At 36.3% G+C, this 23,767-nt stretch overlaps 1 protein-coding gene across 1 annotated transcript in view; it reads left to right on the top strand.

Annotated features, from left to right (window-relative positions):
- The window catches only part of mmm (missing minor mitochondria), a 375,927-nt gene that overhangs the window by 58,507 nt on the left and 293,653 nt on the right, over positions 1-23,767 (top strand). The window contains exon 4 of the mRNA XM_090411202.1: positions 9,937-10,116. Coding sequence (XP_090267328.1) covers positions 9,937-10,116 — 180 coding nt within the window. The remainder of the gene's footprint in view (positions 1-9,936; positions 10,117-23,767) is intronic.

Here is a 23,767-nt window from a genome sequence, read left to right as displayed (position 1 = left end):
GAGGTTCTTTGTTTATGTGAACATTTAGCTGATCAAGACCTATTTCTTTCCTGATAGTGTCATCATATTGTAAAGTTGATGATCTGTGAAGTCTGCAATTTTGGTTCCAATGTTCATAAGTTTTTAGGGAGATATGATCACTTTGGTAGCTTCTGATATTATTTATGAATTTTATGGTGGCAAATTTTCGTCTGTCCTCCAGCAGGTCAAGCCCACATTCCTGTTGGGCTCTGATGTTGTTAGTGGATGAGACTGCACCAATGATAATCTTGGATGCTTTTGCTTGTATTTTCTAGTTTTTTCTTTACCGATGAGGCCGAAGGTGACCAGATAGGTGCTGCATATTCCATTATTGGCCTTATTAGTGTAGTGTAAGTAGTTTTGAGGATTTTTGGCTTTGCACCCCAATTTGTTCCACAAAGCCTTTTCAGTATATTTAATTTTTTTAGAGCTCTGTTGGAAGTGTTAGAGATGTGTTGTGCAAAATGTAATTCCTGATCAAGCGTAATACTAAGGTATTTTGGATTTGTGACTTTTTCAATTAGCTTGTTATTGATCATGACTTTGGGATTGTAGGAATGTCTGTTTTTCCTGTCTGTACTAAATGTACTTAGTTTTGTTTTGTCTGGGTTGATTTTGAGTTTAAGTTCGTCTGACCATTTTTCTAATCCTCGCATGGATTTGTTTAGAATTTCCTCTGATTCTGTGATTTTAGCACTAATGTGCCAGATGGCTATATCATCTGCATAGCAAGTTACTTTTGTGTCTTCTGTAAGGTAGGGATGAATATTATTGACATATAGAAGGAATAGTAAGGGACTGAGTACTGAGCCCTGGGGAACACCAGCCCAGGTTCTCTGCTCTTTTGATATTGCTGCATTGATCTTTCTTCCTCTGATGAAATCAGCAATCCAGATTAAAGCATTTCCTCTAATTCCAATATCATGTATTGTTTTTATTAATTTTTTGATCCAAACACGATCGAAAGCGGCAGTCATATCAAGGAATATGGCAGTTGTCTTTTTTGTTGGTTTTTCCTGAAATGAGTCTATTATTGTTTAGCAGAAATGGAATAATTGATCTGTTGTCGAATGACGAGTTCTATAGGCAGTTTGGTAGTAGTTGATTTTCTTATTTTTTGTCAGCCAGTGCATAAGCCTGGAGTGTATGATTCTTTCAGTAATTTTACAAAGTATGCTAGTTAATGCGATAGGTCTATAACTTTGACATTCTGCAGCATTTCTGTCAGGTTTCAGGATGGGTACAATAACTGATTTTTTCCATTCTTTTGGAAGTTTGCCTGTTCGCCAAGAGGTATTGAGAATGTCCAGGAGTTGTTCTTTGGCATTTTTGCCAAGGTGTTTGACCATATGACCAAAGATAAGATCATTACCAGGGGATTTATTAGGTGCAGTTTTCTCGATTGATGAATTTAGTTCACTTAGTGTAAATTCTTCGGAGAAGATGTCATTAGTTTGGTATGTTCTTGCTTGTTTTAGCATTTTACTTGTGAGTTTATTGAGGGGCTTGTCCTCTCTGTTATACTGAAGTTTAGAGTTGTGTGAATAGGTTTTTGCCAGTGTGTTTGCAATTTCTTGATCTGTAATAGCTTGTTTCCCAGCATTTATGATGAAGTTTGTTTTCTGTTGGTTCTCTTTTTTGATATTGTCTAGGATTCTAATAATGTTCCAGTGTTGGCTGTCTTTTCTTGGATCCAGGTTACTGCAAAGTTCCGCCCATTTCTCTTGTTTGCACTTCCAAATTTCCTGCTCTATTTTGTGTGTTATGTCCATTAATTTCTTTCTGTAATCATCAGTTTTATTAATTCTGAATTGTTCATTGATATTGTCTCTTTCTGTAATCATTGAATCAATATTGTGATCTTTCCAGTATGGTATCCAGGTATTTTTCCGCTGGCCTCTTGGTATTGTTGCTTTGGCAGCTTTACTGATGTGTGAAGTAAGGATTTGTAATTTTCTGTCGAGGTTTCCAGAGACAGGTTCATCTTGACAGAGGCTCTCCAAGGTTTGAGTAAACCTTGTCCAGTCGGCTTTTCTGAAGTTCCACGTCCTTTTGTTTTGCTGTTCTTGTTCAATCTTGAAGTTTAGTGTTGTTATTATGGGTCTGTGGTCACTGATGGCATTTCCCAGAATTTTCCATTCTGCACTTGATGCAATACTATAATTAATGGCTGTGATGTCAATAGCAGATTCAGTTCCCGTAGTTTTAGAAAGATAGGTGCTCTGTCCATTGTTAATTGTTGTGAGTTCCAAATCTGTAAAGAGGTCTTCCAGTTGTCGACCTTTATCGTCTAAATTGGGGGAGCCCCACATTGGGCTTTTTGCATTTAGGTCACCAAGTATAATGGTTGTATCAGTTAGAGATTTGCTTAGCTTTTCAATGATGTCTGTATCAATATTTGTATTATCAGGATGGTAGACGTTTGTGATTGAAATAGAATGGTTTGGTAGATGTATTTCAACAGCTTGAGCTTCCGTTGAACTGTCATTTTTTAAATATTGATTTAGGGTGATTTCTTTGAATTTGATTTCGGGGGTCTTCAAAAGGATAGCAAGCCCGCCACCTGTTCTTTCTTCTCTATCCTTCCTAAGAACTGTGTATCCTTTGATGTTGAAGTTCAAATTTTTATTTAGTTTTGTTTCTTGTAGACAGGCTATATGGATATTATTTTTATAAAGCATGTATTTGAGTTCATCCATTTTTCTCTGAGTACCGTTGATATTGAGTTGCAAAATGTTAATATGAGTCCTCGTAGCATATTTATCATCAGGAGCCCGGACTGCAGCCCCAGACGCGTCGGCTTCCCCGGACGCAGTAGCATTGGTTGAAAACTTTTTATGACTCTTCATTAGAAAATGAAGTAAGGAAGATTATTTCACTTTTATGACAGTTACAGCCGTAGTCAAATAGGTCACATGAAGTTTGGAGAACAGTAGTGGCAGCAAATGAAGACAACAAAATGAGGAAGGAAATGTTGAGCTAAAGGAGATCATATAAAGGGGATTCCAAGTCAGATAACCTTTGGCATAGTATGTCAAACCTGACAGATGCACAGGTCTTGCCCTTCTTACAATTGGCATCATTGAAGATGTAATGAAGAAAGTTGAGGTGATATGTGTGTTGTAGAGGATGCCAGTTGTGGTTCATGATGAATACATATCAGGCTTGCACACATATTGATAGTGATATTAGAATTAAGACCCTCATGTTAGTAAAGTCAATCTAAGAGTATAAATTAAAGATGCCAAGATATTATATTCTCAGTTTCATCTTTTATCCAAGTGTAAGCAAACAAAGGTTGTGCATAAAGTCACTTCACAACTGGGTTACTTATATATAGAGGCTAATGATTTCACATCAATTGCTTTAGTATTCCATAATTCAATGCACATATCCTTGCGGACATGTATAATGCTATGCATTATGGGAAGAGCCACTTCCCATAATGCCACTTCCCAGACCAGTTTCAACCTTTATTGAGGTGTAATCAGTGGGAACCAGACACAGAAGTGATACCAAGGTTGAAGTAATGTACAAGTCATATTTCCATATATGAGTAGCTAAAAGATATCAACCTTATTACTAAAATACTCTGGATTAGAGACAGATGTTGAAAGTTTTTTCACTTAGTTATACTATAAATTAAAGACGGCAGGAAATTATATTCTTAAGCTTACTAAAGGCAATTGACATGAACTCATTAGCCTCTATATATAAGTAATCCAGTCATGAAGTGACTTCACGCACAAACTTTGTTTGCTTACACTTGGATAAAGAATGAAACTGAGAATATAATTTCTTGGCATCTTTAATTTATAGTATAACCAAGTGAAAAAACTTTCAACGTCAATCTAAAAGTTTTTTTTTATATATATATTGAATGGAACACTGAGATTTTGTTGGTTTTTTGCAGCAAGTAGGATTATTAACAGTAGAGTCCCATGTGTTATCTTGATGCGGGCATGCAGAAACCATTTTACAACTATACCTTTGAATGACTCATGAGTTAAAAAATGAAGATATGAGGGGCATGAATGAGGAGGTCTTTATCCATACCTGAGAGGAAGTGTTCACTTGTTTGCTGATGATGCAAAGTTGGGTAGAGCAATTGTGAGTGCTCAGGATGTCATAATTTTGCAGGATGATTTGGATAGCTTGGAGGACTGAGCTATGGAAAATGGATGTCAATTTAATGTGGCAAAGTGTAAGGTTATGCATTTCAGAGTGAAAAGATTAGCAGCAGTATATCATATTGGTGGAACTGTACTCCAGGAGTTGAGGCCAGGGATTTGGGAGTGTTGGTCGATAGGGAGTTGAAGTTTAAGGGGCACATTGCAAAAGTGGCTAAATCAGCTCATCAAATCACTTGGTGACTGAAAAATACTCTAACAAGCAGAGACAAACAAGTTATTGTTCCTCTATATCGAGTCCTGATAAGACCCCATCTGGACTACTGTGCCCAGATATGGGCGCCAGGATTTCTTTATGATGGGGAGGAAGTGGAGAGGATCCAGAGACGAGTGATCAAGACGGTGGCAGGTCTGTGGAATGAACCTTATGAGAACAGATTGAAGATTTGTGGGTTGCAAAAATTGGTTGATAGGTGGAAAAGGGGTGATATGATTGAGACATTCAAATTACTGAAGGGTTTCTATAAGATTAAACCAGAAGATATTTTTGAGAATAGGACTGGTGGTGGGAGGATTAGGGGCCATACATGGAAGCTGGGCAAGAATCTGGTTAACAAGGGTGTTAGAGCTAGTTTTTTTACTTGGAGAGTGGTAAATGAATGGAATAAGCTATCAGAGTCTATTGTGGGTGCTATGACCGTGAATAAGTTCAAGACGAGGTATGATAGATACTGTGTGAATGTCGAATAGTTGTTCTTGACATGATGTTAGGGCCTCCCTTGATGATCTGTCGACTCCTTGGAGTTGCCCGAAATAATAATAATAATAATAATACATGCAGGAAGAAAGGGGGAGGTCTATGCCCAAGCCCTCATATATTTCTTCCAGTAGTTCACAATTCCAAGTTGCATTATATTCTTTGCACAGAAAGGAAGCTCTGAATTTTTCTCCTTTGAATTTGAAACTGTATATTATAATTATTATAATTCACATGTTATCATGACTGTCATTACACTACATTAATAATATAAATTATTATATACTACTATCATAGTATTTTGTAGACTCTTTGAGGGTAGATAGATATCAGGTATATGATGATGATAATGATTATTGCATAACAAATCCACAAAGTCCAGGACTCATCATGGGAGATCATTCTATACTATGCTTCACTATCCAACTTGTATGCAAATAATCGACCATCTGCAGATCACCCTATACAGTATTTATGCCTGATAATTATCTGTTTTCTCTTGTTTACCTGTTTTAAAGATAAAAAAAAAATCCAAGTGTTTTGAAGGAAAAAACCCTGCTACTTTTATATAAGACTAGCTAACTCATCTTCAGATAAAAAGTCCACATAAAGATTAGTGTCAAAGACAAGAATCGGTGTCATTTCCACTTAAGGGCATATGCCCTGTCATTTTTCAACTGTACTATGGAGGCACTAAAATAATAATAAGTGAATAGATGCATTATAGAATACTTGTGGATAATTTTCTTCATGTATTGAGGTTGTGTTTGCATTTTATCTCAATTACTTTTATACTAAATGGGCACCGTTTTTAACAACTAATATCATGTATATTATTTTTTGAAATCAAAGGAAATAATTCCTTTTGAAACTCAAATTTCTCAAATCGCTGGGAAAATGAGTAGGATAATTAAGGCATTGGACATGAGGAAGAAATGAGAAAGAGAGTTAGTCATGATTATAGGGATGAATGATCTAAGTGGACATAAGGAGGATGTGAGGATGAACATCAGGAGACTATTGAGAAGAGTGAAAGATAACAGTGTAGTAGGAAAGGTTGTCAGTGTGTTGAGTCAATGTCAGTGTGACAATGTGTTTGAGGGAAGAATGAAATTATACAGGCGTGATGGGTTGCATTTAAATTGGTTTGAAGTGAGGAGTGAGTGTACTCACTCCTCACTTCAAAAGAAAGTGTTGCTGGATGAAAGTATAGTGTGTGGAAGTACAGTGGAAACAGTAGTAGTGTGAGAGATGAAGAGAGAACGGGAATGCAAAAGGAACAGAGAAAGAGGAGGGAGCTCAGTTGTTGAACAGAGAACATAAGGAGAGTGGATGTTGAAAGTGGCATGAATGTGTGTATGAAGATGGAGCATATTGTGCTGTGGGTGGGGAAGTTGAGACTGAGCAGATATACGTGGTAAGTGGTGATAAAGATGATTGGGCAGGTGTGGTGGGGAAATAACAATGAACACATTGCATGGATAGGACTAACTATAGAACTAAAAATTAACTGCTGTGTTTGTTTACAAATGCCAGAAGTATCAGAAATAAAGTGGATGAAATAGTTTCAGTGATTGAGTTTATTCCCCCCCCCCAAATCATTGGAATAAGTGAAACGTGGTTAAATGAAGATGATATAACGGGAATAGAAATGGAAGGATACAGTATTTTTTGCGAGGATAGAAAGGGCAAGAAGGAAGTGCTGCTGATGATAGCAGGGGAATTAAGTCCACATAAAGTAGACATGAAAGGGGGAAATAGTGGCAATGGTTATGAGGCAGTGTGGTGTAATGTGGAGGTTGAGAGGCAGACGGATTTAGTTGGCTGTTGTTATAGGCCTGGAAACATGGAGGGCGGTGATGAACAAATGTATAAACAACTGGGATTAGTGAACAAAGGAAGGGTAATTATAAATGATTTTAATTATGGCAGTATAGATTGGAATGAAGAGAGAGCAATTGGAAATAAGGAAAATGAATTTCTCAAGTACTTGAGAGATAACTGTCTCAGGCAGCACGTAAAGGAGGGCACGCAGGGATTGAGAGTTCCAAATCTAATCATTTCTCCAGAGGATGTGATTATGAGAGGGGTTTCACACTTTCCTCCAGTTGGTGAAAGTGATAATGAAGTAATCATCTGTGTTGTGGCTAGTCATGTGCAGACTTTTGTGAGGAAAGGATATATGTGGAGTTACAAGGCTGGTGATTATGACAAGCTTAGGAGATAGCTTGGAGCTATAACATGGAACAAGGAGTTGGGTGGTAAGGAAATAAATGCTGCATGGGAACTGAGAAAGAAATACATAACAGCATCAGTGTGTGAATGTATTCCAAAAGGCTGAATAAGGTAGGTGTAAAATGGATGAATGTGGAGCTCAAGCATGAAATCTGGAAAAAGAAAGTACAGCTAATTCTCTTTTTACACAGCGTTTTTTTACACCGTTTTGAAGTACATGGTTTAGAAAACAAAAGCAATTCTATTTCTCTATGGCATATTTTGATTTAACATGGTTCAAATGGCACTTATGTTTAAAATTCCTGTTTGTATTCAGTTCTGTTAAAAAGGGTATTTCCATTATAATTATTATTTCCTAGAACGGTACTTAAACTTATATTTTGGGGAACCTTCTCAATGTTTTAAATATCAGGGATTACTCAGAAAAATGGCTCAAAATCAGAAGTTTTAGTGGGCCTACTGCTACTTTTTCAGATAGCATAATATTTAATTCAGGTAATATAGCAACTATTTTTCTGAGCTATATGTCATAGCAATTAACTACATCAAACAAAAATACTCCCAAACATGGATCATTTATGCAGATTCACTAGGTTCTTTACATGCATAAAAGATTTGGTGTACCACCGACATCCAGTCCTCTCTTCTGTTATATTAGATTAGGAGGCTTCTTTTCAACAGTCTCCTGCATTGTATCCCACTCCATCTTGTAATGAAAGGAAACAAGGCTGTTGACACTGCAGTTAAGTCATCTTGTCCTTAAGAGATTATCACTTGCTTGTCCCCCAATACCAATTGCAGACAGACCATGACACAAAAATTAATATCCCAATGGCAAATAGCATGAAATAGAAACTGGAATTAAGTTATGGCAATCAAGCCTATGCATGACTCTAAAGATGAAGCTGTTATTGCTCAGCTCTGCATAGGTCGTAATCATCTTACACACTCCTTCATACTGAGGGATGAATGATGTCCTGCTTATTTGTACCATAGTTCTCATTCACATTTTAATTGACTATCCTCATTTTGCTAATTAGTATGCTCATTATACAAGTACTTTTAATAATCTCTCTGAACCTCATATGCTCAAGGAAATTTTATCTAGCTCTTTTAATATACGTTGTGTTAAATTTATGGAAAAAGAAATTTAACTTATGCAAAAGCATATAGAAATACTTTAATCCAGTATTATTTTTTAAAGTTTTTCCTTTATGCAATATATTGAATGTTCTTATATATACAAAGTTTTTTATATTATGCATTTATTCCTTATTATATACATGTCTGTGTATGTATGTACTTTTAACCTTAGACCTTAGACTTGGCTTGTTGTGGTGCATTAGCCTTAGTTGCTAATGCACCATAAAAAAAAACCCAAAACAAGCATTTTGGATGGTACCACTAAAAGAACTTCCTGAAAATCTTGACTCAGTACAGGAGAGAGCAGTTATGTTTATTAATGACACATCTCTCACCAAATCACTCCAGTCTCTTTCATAGAGATATTCAGATATTTAGCTTGTTGTTTGGCCCATACATGAGATGTCGGTTGGTCAACCTATAGTTGACCAACCGATATCATTAGAATTAACCTCAATAGTTTTCCCACTCTCTGCTCATTCTATTAAAAGATGTTCAGCAACTATTGAACAGTCCTTCAGAGTTCAACTCAAAATTTACAGAACAAATTATTCTTCCTCTTTATTCATTTTTTATATATTCCCCTCTTTTGCATTTCCTAGAGTCCAATTTACAGATCTCCAAATCCAGTGTTAACAAGTTTCTTCTTTCTTCTCAGCTTTCAGCCCATCCATTTATCATGTATGACATGTCGAACTACTTTTTGTGTATGGAGATTACCATTAGAAATTGCTTAAGGTAATTAGAAAAATGGTTAAAAGCAAAAGCACTAAAAATCAATTTTTTAATGATAACAGCAAAGCTTAATTCAAAATTTTTTAATTTGAAATCTTATCTGTATATAAAGAAATCGTAATTTTATATTGGTTCAAGACACCATGGGATGTAAAGCTTCCATATTTCCATGATAACAATAAGTTATGTCATTGAAAACAAAATAGATCAGCTGTGTATAATCAAGTGGTAATGACTACTTATAAACATTATATGTTTGAGTCTGACTTAGGCTACCTTAGGCCACAAATTTCAAGTGCTGTTAACTAACAGACACATCATAAAGTCTAACTGAAGGAAATAAAATTCAGAACCTTATGCAATCCTCGTAGAATTTAATTTCTTTTGAACTGAAAAAAAAATAATAAGTAAATAGATAAAAGAATAAAATAAGTGCTATGGCATGTTACATATGCTTGAATCACTGTTTAATTTTTTTATGTCACTCCCACCAGTGAAAAGTGTAACTCCATTGAACATTACTGTGGGCAAGTTAAGGATTTTTCATATTTTTATTTATTTTTCATATAATGCTGATATATTTCTCTAGAGACTCAACATGGAATTTTTCAAAAAAAGTTTCAAATCATTTCAGGCCTCTGGTAAGCAAGACAGTGGTCTCATGCTTAGAGATGAAATTAGCACCTAATCCTAATTTGTATATACATCATTTCTAGGATATTTATATTTCTGTATATAAAATGTTAAGTAATGCATAATGAAATATAGTACTAATGAAAGCTGTTATATCACAATTTTCTTGAAATTAAATTATATAAGAATAAAAGTTTTTATTTAATATAGCAAATAACCATAGAAATTTTTTTTTGTTTGGTAATGATTGTCATATATTCTCTCTATTCATTTCTTATATAGTTAATTTTGGAAGCTCCAGATGATATTTTGGCTATAAAGTTCAATCCATCCAATCCCAATTTGCTTGCAGGAGGATGCTATAATGGGCAACTGATTCTATGGGATCTCACTCCTCATTATGAAAAGTTAAAGAACCCTACAACATATCAATGGGCTAAAGAGTCAAAGGCCTTTAAACTGGTATGGAAGAACTATTTACATTTGTTCTAAAGACCATATAAGTTATGCCAGTGATTACAGTGATAGTGTTGAAAGTTTATTTTTCACTTGGTTAGACTATAATAAATTTAATCCTTTATCCAAGTGTGAGCAAACAAAGTTTGTGTCTGAAAGTATCTTCAGGACTGGGGTAAGGTGGTACAACTCTGGGCAACGCATTGCAAAGGTGGAGCAAGATCACAACACTCCTATCTCAATATCTCCCATAATGCAAAACACATCTCCTTGCAGATATGTATAATGTTATGCATTAAGAGAAGGGCCACTACCCAGACTGGTTTCAACCTTTATTGAGGTCTCTTCAGTGGGAGCCAGGCCTGATTGGAGATACCAGGCAGAAGCATTAGCAAGGTCATCTCCACCTATAGGAGTTGCCAAACGGTGTGCCACCTTCTTATTAAATTACTCTGGATTTAGTGAAATATGTTGAAAGTTTATTTTTCACTTGGTTAGACTATAATAAATTTAGTTTCAGGTGCAAACTTTGTTTGCTCACACCTGGATAAAGGATTAAACTAAATTTATTATTATAGTGATTATGAAATACAGCAAAAAAAAAAAAAAAAAAAACCCATAAAGAATCATGATAAAAATTGATTTAAGTAGATAGATATAAAGAATTCCTTTACTTTGACCAATATTTTGGTCTTGTTTCAGAAACCATATTCAAATTACACAATTAACAACAGGTAGAATAACTAGTTTGAAATGTATAAATGATAATCAGATACTGTATGATTATTATTTGTTATGGGGTTAAGTTGTGGTTAAGGTATCAAAGACAGTTTGGTGAAGAATAGGGTCCAACATTATGTTATTATTATTATTGTTATGGGCAGCTCCAGGACTCATCGAGGGAGGCCCAACATCATGTCAAGAACAACTATTCGACATTCAAACAGTATATATCATACTTCACCTTGAACTCATTTACAGTCATGGCACCCACAACAAACTCTGGCAGCTTATTCCACTCATTTACCACTCTCCAAGTAAAAAACCTAGCTCTAACACCTTTGCTAACCACACTCTTACCAAGCTTCCATGGATGGCCCATAGTCCTCCCACTACCAGTCCTATTCTCCAAAAAAATCTTCTGAATTAATCTTATAGAAACACTTCAGTAAATTAAATGTCTCAATCATATCACCCCTTTTCCACCTATCAACCAATTTCTGCAGCCCACAAATCTTTGGCCTGTTCTCATAAGGTTCATTCCATAGTCCTGCTATTATCTTGGTCACTCGTCTCTGGATTCTCGCCACCTCTCCCCATTGAGAAAAAATCCTGGCGCCCATATCTGGGCACTGTAGTCCAGATGGGGTCTTATCAAGGCTTGATACAGAGGAACAATAACTTGTTTGTCTCTGCTTGTTAAAGTGTTTTTCAGAAACCAAGTGATTTGATGAGCTGATTTTGTCACTTTTGCAATGTGCCCCTCAAACTTCAATTCCCTATCCACCAACACTCCCAAATCCCTGGCCTCATTAATCTCCTGGAGTACAGTTCCACCAATGTGATATACTGCTGCTAATCTTTTCACCCCAAAATGCAAAACCTTACATTTTTCCACATTAAACTGGCATCCATTCTCCTAGCCCAGTCCTCCAAATTATACAAATCATCCTGCAAAATTTTGACATCCTGAGCATTCACTATTGCTCTACCTAACTTTGCATCATTCACAAACAGATGCACAGTTCCTCTCAGATCCTTCCATATATCGTTAATGAACAAATTAAACAGTAGTGGTCCAAGAACAGAACCCTGCAGCACACCACTGGTCACAGGCCGTCTTTTGGACTCTACTCCTGAATAAACCACTCTCTGGTATCTCTCCATCAACCGCCCTCCTATCCATTCTCATATTCTGCAGTTTACTGATTAGAATTCCATGTGGTATCCTATCAAAGGCTTTAGCAAGGTCCAGTAGAATCACTGTAAACCCATTACACTGTGTTATAGAATATGAGCAAGTTACTGAGGCCTGATCTATCCTTCACAAAACCATGCTGTTCCTCATACAGTATCCCATTTTCATCTATCCAATCTTGTATTTTTCTCTTGACTATTTTTTCCAAGACCTTGACAACAATTCCTGATATGCTGATCGGCCAGTAATTTTCAACAGCTGTCTTGGAACCTCTTTTATGCAGTGGAACTATTTTCTCCTCTTTCCACCCCCTTGGGACTAACCCAGACCCGAGACTCAAATTAAGCAAAATGGTCAAAGGCACTGACAATTCTTCAGCTGCTTCTCGTACGACATGAGCTGGTATACCATCCAATCCCGCAGATGAATTGACATTGAGGTTTTGTAATAGACTTCATTCACTGCAATTCCCGTATAAGCTGTTGGTTCTTCCATTTCTGCAATGTCACCACCTAGATGATATACTTTTGCAAAGTGCTCACTCAGTAATGCTACTATATCAACTTATTTGGTTATCTCCCTACCATTGGCTTTCTTTAAAATCAATCTGCCGTATACATTTTTTCTTTTACTTGCAACATATCGAAAAACTATTTGGGATTCTCTTTAGCCTGCATGGCTAATGTTCTTTCATAATCCGCTTTTCTTTTCTTACCACACTTGTTACCTTTCTGGCCTGGGCTTTATACCGTTCATGTGCCTGCAGGTCACCTTTCTCCTTAAATTCCCTCCACAGTTGTTTCTTTTTTTGCAGCTCAAGCTTAATAGTGATTCATCCATTTAATTCCTACTTGATTTATCATTCGGAATCTAGGTATACAGTCAGCCATTGCCTCCTGCAGACACTTCTTAACCGCCTCCCATGAACTATCAATATCCAGTCCTTGCAGCTTTACATGCCATGGCACTGAACCAATCAAACTCCTAAGCTTGTCATACTTACCAGCCCTATAATTCCACATGTACCCTGTCTTAATTGTAAATTTCACACCTTTAGCCACCTCCCAAGTCTAGACCCTATGATCACTCTCACCAATTGGTGGCAGTGTGGTCATATTTGTTACAGCCAAATCCTCAGATGCAATTACTAGGTCAAGCACTCTCTGATCCCTAGTATTTTCCATTACATGCTGTCGCAGATAGTCATCCCTTAATAACCGCATAAAATCCAATTCCTTCCTCCCGTGTGTCCTCTCCTCACTCCAATCGATACGACCATAGTTGAAATCCATAATAATTACCCTCCTTCCACTCATTTCTTCTATTTGCTTGTGGATACTGTCTCCACCATCTTTTCCATAACCTGGTCTATAGCAGCACCCAATTGTATATTTTGTTCTGCTAGCCTCAATCTCACACCAAATGGCCTCATATGTGCTCTTTTCTCTATCCTGCAATTCAACTTCTATTCTCCTTGGCTGCAGCTCTTCCGCTATCATCAATAATACTCCTTCCCCCATTTTATTCTCCCTGTCATTCCTGAACACACTATATCCCTCACATTCAATCCCACTAGCTATATCATCTTCAGTCTGGCATGTTTCATATATCATCTTCAGTCTGTCATGATGTTATAAGGCATCAAGGTGGGGTTGGGGGTTAACCCCCATTAGGCCCATCCCCACCTTGATGCCTTATACTAACTATCCCATTCTGATTTGTCCTCCTTATTCGCTCAGGCATATTATACTCATTCATACACTCAACTGCCTCCCTAAGGTCTGCATATCTACCCCCCCCCCCCTTGATAAATCTAGTTTCCCTGATTTTGCACATCCACTACATTCAGCAACACTTTTTCAAGTCTCCTTACACCATATCCATTCAAATGCAAGCCATCCATCTTATATAGATCCTTTTGCCCATCGAACTCACTCCACACGTCCACAAATTCCACACCACTCATCCTGCATAACCCACGCATAAAGTCATTTGCAATTATGGTCCTCCTTCTAAATTCTTCACTGTCATACTGTGGCAAAAGACTAATCATCCTAACTCTCTCACTCTTCTCTTTTGCTACCTCAAACAATTCCTTCAAATCCTCTATCATTTCCATTTTATCTCCTTTTAAATTATTCATACCTGCCACCACTGTCATTTGTTTCACCCTTTGCTTTTGCTCCCTAATAGACTCACTTATGTCCTTAATGGTCACACCAGGTTGGTATGATTTTGTCAAATTCTCTACCATCACAGCTCGTACTAATGAATCTCCATACAGCACTCGCTCCTTCATTTTGTTTACATTCACAATCATACTCTTATTTTTCCTATCATACTTTTTTTTATTTTCTGGTACAGTCGGTAGACATTTGTGCATATGCTCCAGCTTACGCTTTGCCCTATGTATCGCTTTGCTCAATCGTGCGATCTCACTCATTGCATCTATCTCATCTTTTTTATTATCTGTTGATAACAGTGGGATTCTCTATGAGAGTTTGCATAAGTTTTTTAAGGACAGTTTTTGCAATTTACTTGCATATTACAACAGAGTGACAATCAGTATTAGGCAACAGAGTTCATCCATTCCTTCTTTTCCAGTACCTTGTGTATTGTAATGCAAATCCCACCTATGAAATCGTAAACCTGTTGCCTCTAATCCTTTAGCCTACCATTGGTAGGCTAAAGGACTAGATATATATAAATAACATATAAATAGTAATATATTCAAATTTTGCCAGAGGATTTTAAAAAATTGCTACATAACAAGTTGGTATTTAAAGTTGGGATGATTGAGGTTGGATAATAGATTAGTTGAATCGGGTAGGTAGTTGGAAATCTGTTATGTCTCAGCAAGTTGTGCATAGAATCAGAGTATTCTAGTTATCTGTATTCCTATATCATGATACAGAAGTCTATTTTAGAAAAGTCTATTTTAATGAGATGAGATGTGTAAATGGATATAAGCAGTTCTTTACAGGAATGTGAAGCTGGAGAGATCTATGACGAGTGAAATAGATGTTAATGGTTCTTCAGGAGGATTTCAATAGATTAGCTTGTGGTCACATGCATGGGATTATGCATTCACTGTTGTATAGTATAAAGCTTTCAGTTTGGAAGGAAAGGATGGAATCCTGTGCATAACTGGTAGGATTATATTGAATAAGATGAACATAAAGGTGTCAGTCATCATCATAAGGTGATCTTAGACAAGTGCCTGAAATTTAGAATTGAAAAGAACACAATAGATTATAGCATTAATGAGGAGGACATTGGCATGTGGAAGTGAAATGGTTGTAGTTTCACTGTATAAATGAGGCCTTGATTTAGTTACATATGAGCTACTTGCACAAATATGAAATCTGTGCAAGTAGCTCATATATGTAAATTAGCACATTGTCTTCTTGGACATGAGGAGATTTTGGTTAGGCTCTAGAGAAGAGTAACTAAAGTGATATCAAGTTTCTGGAATGATGGGTGTGAAGACAGATTGAGAGAATACCATTTACAAAGCCTTGTGGATAGAAGGTAAAGGAACAAGGGGGGTGAGGATTTACATGATTGAGAAATAAGTTGGTGACATATCAGTATCATTTAACGTAGAAGAGATTTTTCATAGAATAGAAAGAGAACTAAGAATGGAACAAAAAAGAGGACATTCCTGAAATTTATATAAGGAGTGTATGAGCAAGTGGCAGGAATGAGAAGCAAGTTTTTTACTTCGTTAATGATGGGTGAGTACAGAAACAGTGAAAGATATTTCGGCATGGGCATAATTTGATAATCACTGTTGATGAGACATTTCTCTATAGAGGTGTGGTGATAATAAATAATGAGAGTGTAGTATCAAAGTCAGTAGTATTTAATTTTAAGTGAAATGAGCATATTATTATATGCATATCAGTCAACAGGATACATGTGAGAAACACTGGTACTATTAGCATCATTAAAAACAAAATAAAAATGCATGAATTAATTCAGAAAAATGACCTCCCAAAATGGTGAATTTCAGACATTCATTACTATGATTAAGCCTATGGAGTAAAATCTTGCAGCTTTGAACAGTTTTTCAAATAAAAATCTGCATTTATGAAGAACCTCTCTCTCTCTCTCTCTACATCTGTAACTAATTTGAGCTGCATCGTCTGCAAGAGCAGACTTCTCTAGTTTCAAAAATAGCATATATAATCTTTGTATTCATTCAGCAATGCATACTGCAGTTGATCTGCTGGTCTGTCTAAATGGGAGATGAGCATAGGATCTTGCAAATTGTTGTGCATGATAATGGATCTAGTACATATTTTAAGGATAATAAACAAAAGCTAGTTTGTAGATAGACTAGGTAGAAAGTGCTATGCAGGTTTGCTGGCTTGACTTGCCAATTCTTTCTCTGAAATCATTTTTTTGACATATAGGATTATAATTCTTTATTCACCTCATCAGAATAGGAGGAAAACTAATATTAATATTATGGCCTTTTGAATGATGGTTTTCTTGATAGTCTCTAGTTCTTCTTTTAATGATAACATAATGTTTTGATATGAATGTTATCGTCTGACTGTGATAGTGATACAAACTGAAAAACTTGATTCATCAGGGAGATTATGAGACTGTCCATCCCCTCTCTCTCTCTCCTCCCTGCTATAACTGCTGCTATAACTAATGCCAAAAAAGGCATTAGTTATAGCAGCAAACCTTAGTGAAATTGAGCAGCCCCTGTAAAACTAGCCTGTAAGGCTAAGAATTAATTATTTACTCATTAAAATTTATTTTAGAAGGAATACTGACTAGAAGACATATCTATAAATATTCTTGGAGGGAAAAAATGATTGCCATTATAGTAGAACTTTCAAATTAGTTATTTCAAGGATTTTTGTCTTATATTCTATTATTTATGAGAATATTACCTTATGAGAATAAGTTGAAGATTTGTGGGTTGCAAAAATTGGTCGATAGGTGGAAAAGGGGTGATATGATTGAGACATTGAAATTACTGAAGGGTTACTATAAGATTAATCCAGAAGATATTTTTGAAAATAGGACCGGTGGTGGGAGGACTAGGGGCCATGCTTGGAAGCTGGGCAAGAATGTGGTTAACAAGGGTGTTAGAGCTAGGTTTTTTACTTGGAGAGTGGTGAATGAGTGGAATAAGCTGCTAGAGTCTGTGGTGGGTGCTACGACCGTGAATTAATTCAAGGCAAGGTATGATAGATACTGTGTGAATGTCGAATACTTGTTCTTGACATGATGTTAGGGCCTCCCTCGATGAGTCTGTCGACTCCTTGGAGTTGCCCGGAATAATAATAATAATAATAATAATTATTTAGTAATGAACTCAATAATGAAGACCAAAAATAGTATGATGAAAATAGCATGAAAGATATAAATTAATTGTAGGGGAACCTACTCACAATAGAAACAAATGGGAATGGATATGAAACTGGTATTATGGATGGTTGACAAACAGACACCAGAGAGTAGTATATAGTGGAATAGAATTTAGGAAAATATGAGGATGACTAGTGGAGTGCTTCAAGGCTCTATACAAGGGCCACTACAGAATTTGTATATTAATTATATTGAAAATAATTTAAGCAGAGATATTCAGTTAGTTGAAGCCCTGTGCTCCCAATGGAGTAAAAAGGAATGGGAGATCAGTAGTTGATAAAGGTGGTATGGACATTATTATTATTAACACCCAGACTCCATGGAATCAAAAGACTCATCACAGAAGGGACTCACACTGTTACAAACAAAGCTCATCAAAACCATGCTCATTCAATGTATCTGAATTCTCCACAATGTCAGATAATGCATTCCACTCGGCAACCACTCTCTCCATGAAAAGAACTTCCTCCATATAGAGCTACCAAGACTGTTCCCCTTGTTCTACCTCCCTTTCCCATTCTATGAAAAATTTCTTTAATATTAACCTGGTAATAACCCTTTAGCAAGATGTCACAATCATATCCTCTCTCTCTCTCTTCCTCCTATTCACAAGGCTTTGAAAACTGCATTCCATCAATCTGTCTTCATAGCCCACCTTTTAAAGACCAGTTATCACCTTAGTCAGTCTTCTCTGGACTCTTTCCAATATATCATGATCATAATGAAAACCAGGGATCCTAATATGTGCACAATAATCCGTGGCCCAATCAAGGCCTTATACAATGGAACAAGAACCTCTTTATTTCTGCATGTTAAGGTCCTTCAAATTATTGCCATTGTCTGATGTGACTACTTCACAAATTGTGCATTATGACCTCTGAACTTCATATCTTTGTCCACCACCAATCCAAGGTCTTTTGTCTCATCAATTTCCTCAAAAATTTCTCCATCAAGTGTATATTGTTGCCTACCAATTTGATAACTTTCACTTTGTAACATTTAACTGACAGTCAGAGGCATGGGTAGAGGGGGGGGGGTGATCCGTCAAGGGCGGCACTTTGAAAACCATTTTGAACTTTTGCAGTTAATTCTAAAATACAGTCTGGAGAACTCGTTTCCAAATATTTTAATACTATTGTGAATTTTCCTCACAATTGCTGTAAGTGTTGCTAGTTGTGAGAGGAGTTTTTCTAAATAAAATTGATTAAGAATTACCTACATTACTATGAAATAGACTTCACCAATGTCATCGATTTTGCTAAACAGAAAAGCAAAAAAAATAACATTTTAGAATGTTGGCATTAAAGTTTTACTTCGAAAATAAACATAGTGTTTTAATTTATTTCCCTCATCAATAAATGATGCTTGGGGACTGACAAGGAAATACTTAACAGCATAAATCTGTGAATGTATTCTGAAGGTCAAAAGGCTGAATAAGATAGGTGTAAAATGGATGAATGTGGTGCTTAAGCATGAAATCTGAAAGAAGAAGGTTTTTTGAGCGAACACAAAATTAATAATGATAATAATCAATTGCATGAAGAGTATAAGGAGCAGGCCAGGAGAGTGACTTAGTTGGTAGGAACAGCAAAAGTGCAGTATGAGCAGAAATTAGCAAATCAAGAAGAATTCTCAGGAGATTATTCAATATGTGGCAAGTATTAAGAAGAATGATTATGATAAGATGATAGTAATGGAGAAAAGTAGGAGATTGGTAACTGCTGCAGAGGACATAGTCGAGATATTCAATGAGCAGGTCATTAGGATATTTCATACTCAATGTGAAATCAAAAGCTAAAGTATAGAGAGAATGAAATGAGAAGACTTAATGGTGAGGGAGTAAGAGGTATGTGAGGAGTTAAGTTAGCTATATATCAATAAGGCAGTAGGACTTGATGATATATCACCATGCATCTTAAGGGAAGGTTCCAAGGAGTTAGTTAGTTTTGGCTTACCTGTTTAACAAGAGTCTTAGTTATAGCAAGTCCCAAAGGAATGGAAAAGGAAGGTAAAATTGTTCTAATTCACAAATGTGGTGATAAGGCTACAAATTATAGAACTAATCTGTATGTCTGGTGTCGTAGGCAAAGTATTGGAGAGGTTAGCAAGAGATGAGATACAAAAGTGGGTTGATAGACATTCTTCAGGATGATTTAAATAAATTATCAATATGAACAAAAAATAATGGTTATTGATTTAAGGTTTCAAAATATAAGGATATGGATATTGAGATGAAAGATTACATTGATGGTACTAATTTGCAGGAATTAATTAAGTTAGGGATTTGGAGGTTTGGTCACCTGGGTTTCTTGAGGATGTTGAGCTGGTGGAGATCCTGAGTTGAGTGATCAGATGGTTACAAGTCTATGGAATGCTCCCTATGAGGAGAATTCCATATTGAAGGAATGTGTGTATGTTTGTGTGCATGGGGGTGGTTACATTTAGTTAACAGGTGGAAAAGGACTGATACCATCCTCAGTCTACTAAAGGTAAACTGAGGATGGTATAAGAATGCAATGTGAAGGATATAGTATCTTCAGAGAGGATAGAAGGAAAAAGAACAGATGGGAAAGGACTTTTGCTAATGATAGCAGAGGAATTGAGGCCAAAAAGAATAGAGTATATAGCATATCAGGAGGACAGATATGAAGAGGTCAGTCCATTTGAGGCTATTTGGTGATAGAGGCAACAGGATGAAATGCATAATTGGTTGCTGCGGTAATCCAGGGAGTATAAGGGAGGATGTAGATTAAATGCATTTTGGCAAATTATGCCATGAGTGCAGATTGAGTAATTATTATGTGAACATTGATTAGAAAGAGCCTCCGTAGTTCAGTCAGTATAGACGAAGCCCTTTGGTCAGAAAGACCTGTGTTTGATTCCCATCTACGATGTGAGGAACCTTTATCTGGTCTTTTTCTATGAAGGGTGAGTTAGCCGGTCTCATACGGAGGTAGGGTTTTTTTTTTTTTCACCCAGAAACTCAGATTTTTTTGTCCTCCAGAGCTGTCAAACCCCATGAACACACATGGATTTACAGTCATGAATGCTTGCCCTTAGGGGATGCAGCAGAGGAGTGATGAGCTATCTTCATCCCTTCATAAGCCCCTCATTAGGGGGACTCAATCCATCCTAAGGGATGGATGAGAAGGATAGGATAGGATTGGAAAGAGGAATGATCAAGTAGGGAGAGAAGGAAGTGGAATTTATACAGCTGCTGAGAGATAATTACCTGAGCTAGCATGTAATAGAGGTAACTTGAGGTTCCAGCATGCTGGAACCTCATGTCACCTCCATAGCATCAGATAACAGTGATCATAACATAGGTCATAGCATCAGATAACAGTAATCAAACAGTAATAAAGCAAACCAAATAGATGAGTTTGAATGAGCATTTTGCAAAGGTATACAGTCTAAGTGATGACGATGCAATGATATGACATTGACTGATGAGAGAATAGAGAGGTTGAGGAAATAGAGGTGCTTAGAATATTGCAGAGGAGCCTGTGTAGCTCAGTGGAAGTGGCATTTGCACTCCACAGTGCTTGACCTCACAAATGAAGACTTGGGTTCAAGTCTAGTCGGCGACTAGAGGAAAATTTTCTTATCCTTTTTTCAACCGATTCCCAAGTTAGTCAATCTCTGGCATGGACAAGCAGGTTTTTCTTTCCTTAAACTCAAGAAAATTGACCATCAAACCCACATTATTTTCAGACATTAAAATATTGTGTTAAGGTTAGGGAGCACAAGATGGCAGCACTTGTTATCCATCTCTTCACTGCATGGTGATTAACTTAGTCTTAGTGATAGCCTTGGGCCAGCTATCTCTGATTGGCTGCCAGTGGTGAATGAACTGCCCATTCAGTCTCCAAAGATTAGATAGGACTAAACAGCTTCACCTACTCTCTATACAGGAATAAAAAGTTTTTTTTTTTTTTAGAATATTGCAGAACTTAATTGCAAACACAGCCATGGGATTAGATTGTATATTAGCAAGTGTATTATGAGAGTGTGCAAAGGAACTATCAGCTCCTTTGACCAAGCTGTGTAATTTAAGCCTCAGTACTGGGAAAAAAAAAAGTGCCAGTGGATTGGTAAGATGGTAAAATAGTCCCACTGCATAAAAGGGCTCCAAGACAGAAGTAGCAAATTATAGACAACTCAAGCAACTCAGGAGTGATGTATTGGAAGTACTGGAGAAATTGGTGAAAAACAGAATCCAGGGAGTGAATGGATAAGAATATATACCATATTTTTCGGACGATAAGACGCACCCCAAGTTTATGAGATAATTTTTAGAAAAAAATATTTTATTATATAAAGATATTTACAAATTCTTACTTAATTTTTATTTATTGTTACAATCATTTGTATTAGCAATATTCATTTCATCTTCACTCTCGGTACTATCACTGGTCTCGTTAATGTCACCGTTCGTATTACTTTCGTCTGAACTATTGTTGTCACTCCCTTCAAAAACTGCATCATCTTTGGTACCATTCATCGCATTACTTATCCCGCATTTCTTAAATGACTTTATAATCGTCTCTTCTTCCACAGCTTCCCATGAATTTTTCACCCAGGTACATATTTCTGAAATTTGTAAGCATCAATAAACTATGTTAATATGACTGATCATTTTATACCACAAGGTGAGAGGAAGAGAAGTAATTTACAATATTAGTAGGCCTGGTGATGTACTTTTATATTTATGTAATGATCTGATCTTTATGGTCAAATTTAAGAAATTGATGGATCATTCTTTCTCATATTTGAGAAAGAATATCTGTCGCTAAAGATGTTCAAAGAAAAACAGTTTTAGTGTGGTGTTCTTGTTACTAATACATAGAGTATTACCAATTTACCTACTATAATAAGAATTCCCAGTGAGGAGGGAGGGGAATAGAAGTTATGATTCCATGAGGAAAAGATAGTTGTCCAATAATGTTATGGCCAATCATAAGACTAAAAACATCTTCATAAATATTTCATTATATTTTAAAAAATTGCTGAGATTATTATATTAATTAGTGAAAAGATAACTGAAGGAAATAATTTTATTCATTTTGCTAAGTTGTGGTCATTTAAAAGAGGAGTGTGATTGATGTCCAGGGTTTTTGGAACATCAATACTGGGTCAGGCAAGGTGATTATATCTTTTACATGGATAAAAAGTTCATCAGTGTTTTTGATCATAAGTTTAATGCAGATTAATGACAGCTTAATGCAGTCAAGTGAAAGGTGATGTACTTTGGGTAGAAGAGGAGATCACAAGGTTGCTATACTGATGGAACTGAAGTGCAGGAAACTGATTAGACCAGGGACTTGGGTGAGACAGTGGGCAGGAAGAAGTTTAGGCTGCATATTACAGAGGTAGCTAGAACAGCACATCAGATTACATGGTTGTTGAAGAACACACTAACAAATAGGGATAGAAAAGTAATTGTTCCCATTTATAGGACTTTAATAAACTAGTAAAATGTTTTAGTAAGTTCAATAAATAAATTAATTTTTTCCACTCTTAGTATTGTTTATACTGTTAAGTCTATTATAAGCAGAAAGGAGTTTGTATTAGGTCACTGCTTACACCACTTGCAGGTACTTCTGCATCTTTTCTACCATGATTAGTGTAATTGACAAAGCAAATTACAGTTTGAATATTGAAGTCACCTAGGTAGATGACTTCACTGTTCGAGTGGCTAGATTGCTGAATGTCAGTTTTCAGTTATAAGGTAAGCTTAAGCAAGAGAAGGTAAAAAAGTTAATATGCTGGATTTGGCATTCTCTGCCATGTGGACATAGGATTACACAAAGGCACAAGTGCTCCCTCTCTCTCTCTTGAGCACCTCATATCAGTGCCGTGATGAGAGAGTGGCAAAAGAGGTGTCTGCCATGGTCGCAACTAGGTTTAGGGTGCAAAACGTATAACATTTTTGTCATTTTGGGGTTGGGGGAGCGCAAGTTAGACACTTGCCACAGGCTCTTCATACCCTCATTACGTCACTGCCTCATGTAGTCAGGACAGTTAAGATTTGTGGTTATTGAAGTTGTATTTGAGGCTCAACCAGAAATAGCTGGTAGGGCTAGATATCTGTAAGTGGTTGTGCATAATTTATATTGATGTTTATGCTATGAACGTTGAATGGATGTGGTAATAATTGTTTTTTGGTGGATTTTGTTTTTCTTTTTGACAGCTTGTATATTTTTTTTATTCTCGAACTGGATTTCACTTACTTTTTTGGAATTTTTGAAAGTGAATGCTCTGTTCAAAAAATGAGGATGTTTTTCCAATCACATTTAAAAAAAAAAAAAACATTTTAAATTTTTGCTGTAGCATTCACAATATTTT

The sequence above is a fragment of the Typopeltis vanoorti genome, chromosome 21 (assembly GCF_054136105.1).
Source record: "Typopeltis vanoorti isolate ZY-2024b chromosome 21, IOZ_Tvanoo_1.0, whole genome shotgun sequence".
Taxonomy (NCBI): Eukaryota; Metazoa; Arthropoda; class Arachnida; order Uropygi; family Thelyphonidae; genus Typopeltis; species Typopeltis vanoorti.
The sequence above is the reverse complement of the archived record's forward strand: the minus strand, read 5'-3'. Positions and strand labels throughout refer to the sequence as shown.